The sequence below is a fragment of the Macaca fascicularis genome, chromosome 2 (genome assembly GCF_037993035.2).
Source record: "Macaca fascicularis isolate 582-1 chromosome 2, T2T-MFA8v1.1".
Classification (NCBI taxonomy): Eukaryota; Metazoa; Chordata; class Mammalia; order Primates; family Cercopithecidae; genus Macaca; species Macaca fascicularis.
Genome location: NC_088376.1, coordinates 121977477 through 121989581, shown reverse-complemented (window position 1 = coordinate 121989581; position 12105 = coordinate 121977477). Strand labels below are relative to the sequence as shown.

The window sequence follows — 12105 nt, the reverse complement described above, 5'->3', positions numbered from 1 at the left end:
AGGGCCTTCATGAGAACCTCTGCTAGGGCAGTGCAGAAGGGAAATGTGGGATTGGAGCCACCACACAGACTTCCCACTGGAGCACCACCCAGTGGAGCTGTAAGAAGAGGGCTACCATCCTCCAAAACCACAAAATGGTAGATCCACCAACAACTTGCTCTGTGTGCCTGGAAAACTCGCAGACAACGACAGCCTGTGAAAGCATCTAGGATGGGGACTATACCCTGCAGAGCCACAGGGCCGGAGCTGCCAAAGGCCATGGGAACACACCTCTTGCATCAGCGTGTCCTGAATGTGAGACGTGGAGTCAAAGGAGATCATTTTGGAGCTTTGAGATTTGACCGCCCTGCTGGATTTTGGACTTGCATGGGGCCTGTAGCTTCTTTGTTTTGGCCAATTTCTCTCATTTGGAATGGCTGTTTTTACTCAGTACCTGTACCCCTGTTTTATCTAGGAAATAACTAACTTGCTTTTGATTTTATAGGCTCATAGGCAGAAGGGACTTGCCTTGTCTCAGAAGAGACTTTGGACTGTGGTCTTTTTGAGTTAATGCTGAAATGAGTTAAGACTTTGGGGGACTGTTGGGAAGGCATAATTGATTTTGAAATGTGAGAACATGAGATTTGGGAGGGGCCAAGGGGGGAATGATATGGTTTCACTGTGTCCCTACCCAGATCTCATCTTGAATTCCCATGTGTGGTGGGAGGGACTCAGTAGGAGGTAATTGCGTCATGGGGGCAGGTACTTCCTATGCTATTCTCATGATAGCGAATAAGTCTCATGAGATCTGATTGTTTTAAAAGGGGGAGTTTCCCTGCACAAGCTTTTTTTGCCTGCTGCCATCCTTGTAAGAGGTGACGTGCTCCTTTTCCTTCCACCATGATTGTGAGGCCTCTCTAGCCATGTGGAGCTGTGAGTTCTCCATTAAACCTCTTTCTTTTGTAAATTGCCGAGTCTCAGGTATGTCTTTATCAGAAGCATGAAAACAGACTAATGCAGGCTCTAATAAACAGCCTACCAGCCAAAAAAAATAAAAGCCCAGGAACAGACGGATTCACACCTGGATTCTGCCAGAGGTTAAAAAAAAAAGCTGGTACCATTTCTAATAAAACTATTCCAAACCGTTGAAAAGAAGGGACTCCTCCCTAACTTGTTCTATGAGGCCATCATCCTGATACCAAAACCTGGCAGATATACAACAAAAAAAGAAAACTTAAGGCCAATATCCTTGATGAACATTGATGCAAACATCTTCACAAAAATGTTGGCAAACCAAATCCAGCAGCTTACCAAAAAGCTTGTCTGCCACAATCAAATTGGCTTTATCCCCAGTATGCAAGGTTAGTTCAACATACACAAATCAATAAATGTCATTCATCACATACACAGAACCAAAGACAAAACCCACATGATTATCTTAATAGATACAGAAAAGGCCTTTGATAAAATTCAACATTCCTTCATGTTAAAAACTCCCAATAAACTAGGTGTTGAAGAAACACACCTCAAAATAATAAGAACTATATATGACAAACCCACAGCCAGTATCATACTGAATGGGCAAAAGCTGAAAGCATTCCCCTTGGAAACCAGCACAAGACAAGAATGCCCTCTCTCACCACTCCTATGCAACGTAATATTGGAAGTTCTGGCCGGGGCAATCAGGCAAGAGAAAAAAAGGAGTATTCAAATAGGAAGAGAGGAAGTCAAATTATCTTTTTGCAGATGACATGATCCTATATCTAGAAAACCGCATCATCTCAGCCCAAAGCTTTTTAAGCTGATAAGCAACTTCTGCAAAATCTCAGGATACAAAATCAACATGCAAACATTGCTAGCATTCCTATACACCAACAACAGGCAAGCAGAGAGCTAAATCATGAATGAACTCCCATTCACAACTGGCACAAAAAGAATGAAATATCTGGGAATACAACTAACAAGGAAATTGAAGGACCTCTTCAAGGAGGACTACAATCCACTCTCAGAGAAATCAGATAGGACACAAACAAATGGAAAAACATTCCATGCTCATGGATAGGAAGAATCAATATCATGAAAATGGCCATACTGCCCAAAGTAATTTACAGATTCAATGCTATTCCCATTAAACTGCCATTGATGTTCTTCACAGAATTAGAAAGAAACTACTTTAAAATTAGTATGGAACCAAAAAAGAGCCTGTATAGCCAAGACAATCTTAAGCAAAAAGAACAAAGCTGGAGGCATCACACTATCCAACTTCAATCTATGCTACAAGTCTACAATAACCAAAAGAGCATGGTACTGGTACAAAAACAGGCACATAGACCAATGGAAGAAAATAGAGAGCCTAGAAATAAGGCCACACATCTACAGCCATCTGATCTTCAACAAAGCTGGCAAAATCAATGAATGGGGGAAAGACTGCCTATTCAATAAATGGTGCTGGGATAACTGGTTAGCCATATGCATCAGATTGAAGCTGGACTCCTTTCTTACACCATATACAAAAATCAACTCAAGATGGATTAAAGACTTAAATGTAAAACCCAAAACTTAAAACCCTAGAAGAAAATCTGGGCATTCAGGACATAGACACAGGCAAAGATTTGTCCACTCAGGACACAGGCATGTGCAAAGATTTCATGATGAAAACACCAAAAGCAATTGCAACAAAAGCATTTCAAAATAGACAAATGAGCTCTATTAAACTAAAGAGCTTCTGCACAGCAAAAGAAACTATCATCAGAGTGAACAGACAACATAGAGAATGGGAGAATATTTTTGCAACCTATCCATCTGACAAAGGTTCAATATTCAGAGTCTACAGGGAACTTAAGAAATTTACAAGAAAAAAAAAACAAATAACCCCATTAAAAAGTGGGCAAACGACATGAACAGACACTTCTCAAAAGAAGCCATACATAAGCCAAAAAATATGAAAAAAAGTTCAATATCACTGATCATTAGAGAAATGCAAATCAAAACCACAGTGAGATACCATCTCACACCAGCCAGTATGACCACTATTAAAAAGTCAAAAAAAAAAAAAATAGATGCTGGTGAGGTTGTGGAGAAAAAGGAATAATTTTACACTGTTGATGGAAGTGCAGATTAGTTCATAGTTCATCCATTGTGGAGGACAGCGTGGCGATTCCTCAAAGAACCAGAGGCAGAAATATCATTTGACCCAGCAATCCCATAACTAGGTGTATACCCAAAGGACTATAAATAATTCTACTATAAGGATACTTGCACACATATGTTCACTGCAGCACTATTTGCAATAGCAATGACATGGAACGAGATCATGTCCTTTGCAGAGACATGGAGCTGGAAGCCATTATCCTCAGCAAACCAATGCAGGAAGAGAAAACCAAATACTGCATGCTCTCATAAGTGGGAACTGAATGATAAGAACACATGGACACATAGAGGGAGGACAACACACACTAGGGCTTGTCAGGGGTTGGGGAAAGGAGAGCATGAGGAAGGATACCTAATGGATGCTGGACTTAATACCTGGGTGATGGGAATGATCTGTGCAGTGAACCACCATGGCACACATTTACCTATGTAATAAACCTGCACACCCTCCACATGTACCCCTGAACTTAAAAGTTGAAAAAAAAGAATTATTTGTGATTTTGTTTCATATTCTCTGCTAGGTGTAAGCTTCAAGGAGGCAAGGACAAGGCCACTCTGGCTCACCCCTAGATTTCCAGCCATTAGACATATGCCTGGCACACAGTAGAGCCTCAATAAATATTTGTTGAGTGACAGAATGAGTAAATAAATGAAACTGGACCATGCTTTCTATGAACTCACAATGAAGCGCTGTTTAACGTTTATGTAGGGTCTGTTCTATTTTCACACTTAGCCTTTATTTTAAAATTAAGCTGTATATGCTAAAAATACAATAACTTAGTAATTGGACGTAGAAAAGGTGGTGATTGGTTAGTGGTGAGGTGAGAAGACGAGTGAATTTCCATTTAGTGCTACAGAACATCCAGCTGCCAGGTAATAGATGGTCCTAAAGCTCTTTCATAGCTTGGTTTCACAAAAATGATACTAAAGTCCCTTTCCAAGTATTCCACCATGAAGTCTCAGAGAAACCTTTAGAGCTAGTAGTTCTAGATGGGCTTAATGGTTAGTCTTTATTTTAAAATAATCAACCAATGTTTTTTTTTTTTTAATTCTCCTTTTATTGCAGGTTTTATACTGCTCACAGTTTCCCTCAAAAAATAATCCAGTAAGTGGTGAAACAGTTCTAGGTGCAAAGGGAGAGTAGATATAGAGAAAGGAAAGATGTTGGATGATGCAGATTGGATTATAGCCTTTTAATGTGAAGTCTGATCTGCATGTCAACCATGTTTCTTTAAGATTCAACCTGCAGGCGGGGCGCAGTGGCTCACGCCTGTAATCCCACCACTTTGGGAGGCCGAGTCGGGCGGATCACGAGGTCAGGAGATCGAGACCATCCTGGCTAACACGGTGAAACCCTGTCTCTACTAAAATACAAAAAAATTAGCCAGGCGTGGTGGCGGGCGCCTGTAGTCCCAGCTACTCAGGAGGCTGAGGCAGGAGAATGGCGTGAACCCGGGAGGCAGAGCTTGCAGTGAGCCGAGATCGTGCCACTGCACTCCAGCCTGGGCGACAGAGTGAGACTCTGTCTCAAAAAAACAAAACAAACAAACAAAAAAGATTCAGCCTGCAGTTTTGTGATAGTCCCTGCCTTGTTCTATCTTCCATAAAAGCTTAGGCATTTATGGTTACTAGAGATTTGCTATCTGTCTCTTGTTAGTTGTAAGTTCAAGTTTTGTGTTCATACATTTCAAATTTTGTATGCCATTTTATCCTTGTACTTGTCACACAAGCTCAATAAGCTAAAGTTTTCATGATTCTCGTTGTAGGGTTCAGAAGACAGCATTTTATTTCAGGTTTTTACTGGCCTCCAGAATTCTCTTCATCTTCTAATTTTAAAAATCTTCATTTATTAATATTGGCATTGACATGGAAATTATCTTTTTCTATCTCAAAGGAGTTTTGAGGTATATGTCAAATATATCTGAAGTTAGGTAAATATTTACTATTTTGAGAGTTCATTTGCTCAGTTGCTTATATAGATTTTCTAAATGTTGATGACAAAGAATGGATGGACAAAACATCTGAAAACTAATATTTGTAAATCTAGTGCATTTTTAATGACTAGAGCATTAGGACATTTAGAAATCATTGCTCTGCTGATGAGTATTTAAGTTTTTAGTTAGATGACTGATTTTCCTTTTTCAGATTAGGACATTAGGATCTAATTAGAAAAATGCCATGGCTAGGATGCACAGAAACCTCTTCTATTTGCTTTTATAAAGTGTGAGAATTGTACATAAGGAAGTTTTTTGAGGGATGATTGGTTGAATTTTCCTGACTGCATACCTTCACATATATACATACAAAATTTTCCCACCACATTCTAAAAACAGAAACTTTACTCATAAAAATCAAACATATATAGAAATTATTGTGAAGAATAAAATTTAAAACTATGCTTAAGTTAACCACCTAAAGTTAGTTTCATTTGGTATATTTCCTTTCAGTTTTTTTGCCATTCACACTTTTTTTTTTTTTTTTAAGGCAGAGTCTTTCTCCGTCTCCCAGGCTGGAGTGCAGTGGTGCAATCATCACTCACTGCAGCCTCCACCGCCCAGGCTCAAGTGATTCTCTCACCTCAGCTTCCTGTGTGGCTGGGACTATGCCCAGCTAATTTTTTTTTTGTTTTTTTTTTTTTAGAGAAATGCGGTATGGCTATGTTATTCAGGCTGGTCTTGAACTTGGGCCTGAAATCCTCCCACCTCAGCCTCCCAAAGTGCTGGGATTACAGGCTTGAGCCACCACACCACCCCCTTCATACATTTTATAATTTTATTTTCTATGGTTGAGATAGTTTTTTGTATCTGTTTTTTTCATTTAACTTCTTATCTCAAAGCTTTCCCATATCATGAAGACATCTTCATAAATTCAATTTATTGTGGCTCTTTGCTGTCTCATCCCATGAAACACTGTAGTGTGCTTAACACTCCTCAAGTGCTGGAAATTTAAGTTGTTTATTTTTCAGAACTTATAAACACTTATTTGCATAGATCCTGAGTTTCTAATTTTTTTTAATTTTAGAGTAGATTCTTAAAATGAAATTACTGAGTAAAATGGTATGAACATTTTTAAGGCTTTGGTACACATGGTAAAGTCTTTCTAGGATATTAACACTAATTTATATTCCCACTTGCTACAAATGACAAGGCTTAATATATTTACTGTAAAAGAGGTCATATAAGTAAATAGGAAAAATGTACTAATAGTAAAATGGCTTACAAACATGAACAGAAAATTTACTAAAAAGAAAAGTACAGAGAGACATCTGCTCTCCCATGTTTACTGCAGCACCATTCATAATAGATGAGATACAGAATCAACATAGGTGTCCAACAACAGATGAATGAATAAAGAAAATGTAGTATACATACACCATGGAATACTATTCAGCCATAAAAAAGAATGAAATCCTGTCATTTGCAGCAACACGGATAGAACTGGACTTTATGTTAAGTGAAATAAGCCAGGAACAGAAAGTTAAATACCGCTTGTTCTCACTCATGTGGAAGCTTTAAAAAATTGATCTCTTAGAAGTAAAAAGAAGTACAGAGGAAACTAGATGCTGGAAATGGTACGGGGAAGGGAGGGCTAGGGAAAGATTTGTTAAAGAATACAAATGTATGGCTAGATAAGAGGAATACCACTGTAAGAGGACTATAGTTAACAATAATATGTTATATACTTTCAAATAGATAAGAAGATATTGAGTGTACCCACCAAAAAGGAATGATAAATGTTTGAGATGATGAACATGCTAATTACCCTGATCTGTTTACCATATATTACATGTATCTAAACATCACTATGAATATGTACAATTCCTATTTGTCAATTAAAAAACAATTTTTAAAAAGAAAATTAAAATATCCATATAAATATATATGAATGAAATTAAAATAAAATATCATTGTAAGTATAATAAGCTATTATTTTGAAAATATTAGAAGGTAAGATGTTAACAGAGGAAGCTGGGTAAAGGGTAATAGGAAGCTCTCTAAACTTCTTTTAACTTTTCTAAAAGTCTAAAATTATTTCAAAATAAAAAGTTAAAAAATTAATTTACCCATATAACGGCTATGGGTGCTTAAGTTATTCAATATGTTTGTACCTACTGATCTCATATAAATATGCTGATGTACTCCCAGAAATCTTAAATGGTGCATACCTAATTAGTTCGCTCAAGTCACACCTCTAGTATTGAAAAGAAAGTGTGGAATATTTCCAATGCATGCTCTTATTTATTGTATAGTTTTCTGAACTTGCTCCATATAGTGTAAGCTTTATCTCATTTAATCCTGTCTACCCTAGGAAGTAAGCAGTAAAATTATCATGCTCATTTTACAAATGAGAAAATCAGGGCTGAAAGGTTGAATAACTCATACAAAGTCATATGATAAAATCTTTAATTTTAATTGGTTTCATTTATGTGATATGTCCATTTAGCAGAAATGGCTTACATTTTGAAAATGAATGTTTGTCTTTATTTCCAGCTGTCTGTGGTGTCCCCTTTTCAACAGATGAGCCTACAGATATTATACCACGAAGCTGTCAACTAATGACAGATGTTCCACATGTCACACAGCTGCTAAACATGACTAAACTTCGACAAACTGAAATAAAATTTGGAGGCCATCCTCTAAGATCAGCAGAATCAGGTACACACCCAGGCACCTAAATTAAAAGTGTAATATGTCTGCATCTCCCCCATAAAGTGTGACTTCCTCCAAAAAGGGCATTGTCCCTCATTCTTCTATATCCTTAGCACTTAACAGAGTATACTTGCCACATACCAGGCCAGGGGCTACAAACTCAGATCACTAACAAGGCCAGGAGGATAACAAAAATGAACAAAGTGGGCTGGTTGCCTGAGTATTTGACACATAGAAATATTTTCAACTTCAGCAGTGAGAGAAATGGTTATGGTATTAAGGGAAACAGTAACTTTAACAACTGTGCAAATAATACATTAAATTGCAATTAACACTCAGCCCCTGTGAGGGAGTTAGTTGTAGGGAGTGGTGGGGACTGAAGCCAACTGAAAGCTCCCTCAGTCTAGAAGGGAGAGCCACAATTCAGTTCTAGCTAGTGTTGCCTTTCAGAAAGGCAGGCCCACTCTCACCAGATCTCCCATTTTTCTCAAGAGGAGCTGGATATGTGAATGTTTATGATAAATCTCCCAATTTTAAAACATTGTCTAAAATATTTTGAAAACACTCCATGGGCCAAACAAAACATGTCAGGACTGCCAGTGTTCTACCTCTGTGATGGACACCAGAGCTGTTGACCAAATGAATGAATAGTACGTACAAATGAAGAAATTTAATATTGTCTGGGTGAGTGGTTCTCAACTACCTACGTATTAGAATCACCTCCTTACAGGTTAGAGACATTTTTAATGTCAAAAAAAATTTTCTGATGTCTGTGTCCCAGGGATTCTGATTTAATTGGCCTAGGATGGACCACTGGATCACTTATCCCACAAAAGCCGTGTGGTTCAGGTGACACTCACAAACACTGAAGTATTTCAATGAAAGGTAAAATGATGGTGGCAATCACAGGACATGTATGGAGGAAGAAGTAGATCTTGAAAGTATCCAACCTATACTTATATAAATAAGTACTTATAATAAATAAATAGATGTGAGGTTGTTGGAAGTGTAAGATGGAGCAGAAGACTGAGCAAAGACAAAGAGACAGCACAATGGGTAGATAAGTTTACTGAGGGATTAATAAGAGGAAGGGCCTTAGTATAAGCAGAGTGACTGTGTTGGAAGAATACGAGAGAAATGGGCTTCAATTTCCTAAGGTAGAGGAATGATAACTTCTGTTTTAGGAAGTTGAATTTAACAGCAGGATTCAAAGTGAAATTTTGAAATCAAGTGAGACCAGAAATTAAGGAGCACAACTAAGAAGTCTTTGTGGCAATCTAGGCTTAAAATGGCAAAGGCCCAGACTCACAGTAGCTTTGAAAGTGGGAAGCAATGGCCGTGAGAGCAACTGCCAGGAAAACTGGCAAGACTCAGTGATTCTCAGGTAATAGATGGGGATGAGAGAGTGATCAAAGTTTGAAGGAGGTCAAGGAGAAACAAGAGAAAGGAGATAACCATGATATGAAAATTTCAAAAGTGAACTCATTTTATTCTCTGTACTTATTCCATGTTCATTTATTCTTGGGATATTTTCTATATGTCAATCTTCATCAGTATAACTTGTCCTAAATTGTATATTCCCAGAGCATTGGGACCTATTTGGTAACCTTTTCAGTATAAATCCTGGCAGACTACTATGTATAAATAAGCAGTACGTTATTTAGCCCTTAATTACGACATTTCCAAACTTACAGAAAATTCGAGAGAATGTATGATGAACAATACCTGTGTACTCATCACCTGCTTCTGCAGTTACCAACTTTAGGTAGGACTTTTTGATAGCAATGCAGGCACACACAATGGGAATTTGTGTGCTTACTATATATACTATATTTAGACAGAGAGAGACTGTATACAATCCATGGTCATTAAAGAGCCTTGAGAAAATATATACATAAAAGGATTAAAAAGATCTGACTACCCAGACAGCTACTGTAAACACTTTGGGTCACAATTCAATCTGAATGGAAGATGTACCACAGAATAAAATAAGTAAGAGTGTGTTCTATAACAAATGATATATCTGTATCTAATATGCTATGATAACTTTCCATAACAAATGCTAAACTATAAAGCATATCAGATAATTGTTTGCCATTGTAAATGCTATTTTTCTAGCTTAATGTTTTAAGAATTAATTATGTCTTTAAATGAAAGTGCGAGTCTATATCCAGATATTTTAAGTGTCTTTTTCGATTTAAAATTGAAAGACACTTATAATGTGTGAAATTAAATGGGAATTTGAATAAATATTAATTGCATCACTAATTCAATGTTATAATTAAACACAAACTTTTTCATAGGCCATACTTGAACCCAACTGATAAAAGAGGATGTTAATATATATTTTGCAATTTCCATAAATGGGCTCTCAGTGCATAATAGTGAACTTGAGTCATATATATAGAAATGAATAATTGTCATCTCATAGCACATTTCTTCTGCTCTGTGAATCCCAATTATATTTATATCCATTACCATAGGCTTTATGATTGCACTTCTTCAGTAAATCTCATTGCACATGTATGCCAGCTAAGATTACACAAACATAAATTGCACTTTGTGGTTCTCTTTCTGTAAATACTTTTCAATTGCTGATTTTGACATTTGTGAGCTTTGAAGCTTACCATCAGTGAATATTGTAATAATTCTTGTTCTTTGTGTAAGCCATTTGAAAGGTGTAGGTAATGAATAATTCCCAAGGACAGGCTTTTTAATCATGGGAAAGCCAAGAGATATTTCTTCATTTGAAGTACTTGTTTTTGTGTCTTTCTAAAAAGTGGACTCCCCACAATGAGATTTGAATTGCATGAGAAAATGTGTTCTCTTTAATTAACTATGGACTACTCATGTAAATTGTGATATTTTATTATAAATGCACATATTGAGAGATCCCAATGAAACCTCTAGAGAAAGAAGTATCTGTTTTCTGTGGGTGCTTTCTAGTGTTTTCACACAAGCTGAAAAGGAAACCTTAAAACTTCTGACTGTTTTGGAGTGCATTTTGTTGAATAGAATACAACTTGATCAAGAGCTTTTAATGAAACTAATAATTATGTTTCCAAAAACCACGCATTCACACTATTCACTTTGTCAATTCCCAGTACACATTAACTAATACTGTTGCAGAAGACTGTGGAATCTGATTATCTTATTTTCATTAATGGGACCCCAGTTTAATTGAACCAGAGAACCAGATCTGGTTATTGAAGTTGAGCATTCAGCTGCTAGTGACAAGATGCAGTGGTCCACTAAGCACAAATCAAAACTAGTAATTTACTTTAAAATTACAAGGCAGTCTTCCCAAGTGCCCTCTTGTCCACAGCAGCCATATTATTGGATTCTTACTCCTTTTTGAATGAGAAGACACTGACATCCCTAGCTCCTAGCACAATTGCAAATGGGTAAATTAATGCGTCAAGCAAAAAAAAAAAAAAAAAAAAAAAAAAAAAAAAAAAAAACATGAAATAGTCATCTAACTGTTTTTGGCAATGGTGAAGTCCTTACTAAAAATTTTTCTGTTGGTTCCACACTATGAAAGCAAGATTCAAATATTTAAAAGTCTACTGTGAAGTAGGAGAACCTAAAAGGAGGAGTTAGATTCTGACTTCAGAATAAATCAAGACACTCTTTAATTTCTTCTTTTCTAAACTCAGACTTTTGCTTAACCTTGTCTTAGGATTGCTGGTTAAAGATATCTCACAGTTTTTAGTTTCAATGTGTGATAATTCAAAATGAACTCAGTCATCTCTTACGTTTGAATCGTATATCCTCTTTCCCTATCTTCAATAAAAGTGAAACATAACTAGTCACATTCTTTTGTCAAAAAAATTTTAAGTGTGAAATAATATCCATTGAATATGGATCTTATCGATCAATATCTGTGGAATCTGTTACAACACAGATGACACAAATCATATATAGAGTGGATTTTAATTTTTCTGTACAATTTCTGCCAAATACTGAAAAAATTTTAATAATATAAAACATAATATTATATTATTAAATTCATTTTATCAGTTTGACAATTGTGTTACTTTTGCAGGATTGACTCAAACCTATTTTTACGTTTCTCCTTTAGATATTTATGACTGCATTGCTTGTAATAACAAAAATCCAGAGACAAACTACTTGCATACCGTAGGGAATTGACTCAATAACCGCACAATAAGATATCATGCAGCTATACAAAGAATGACCTGCTCTGCCTGTGATGGCCTGGAAAAGTCTCAAAGCTGCGTCAGTCAGTGAAAAATAGAAACCAAGAATGTTGTTTCAGTATGATCTCATTGATAGAAATAAAAAAGATAGTTACCTACATATGATA

General features: G+C 36.5%; 1 protein-coding gene across 5 annotated transcripts in view; it reads left to right on the top strand.

The window, feature by feature from the left end:
- CFAP20DC (CFAP20 domain containing) overlaps positions 1-12105 on the top strand; it is a 304088-nt gene that overhangs the window by 169507 nt on the left and 122476 nt on the right. For all 5 annotated transcript variants that reach the window (XM_074032604.1, XM_065540859.2, XM_065540858.2 and 2 more), the window contains one exon: positions 7620-7784. In XM_074032604.1, the coding sequence (XP_073888705.1) occupies positions 7620-7784 (165 nt within the window). The remainder of the gene's footprint in view (positions 1-7619; positions 7785-12105) is intronic.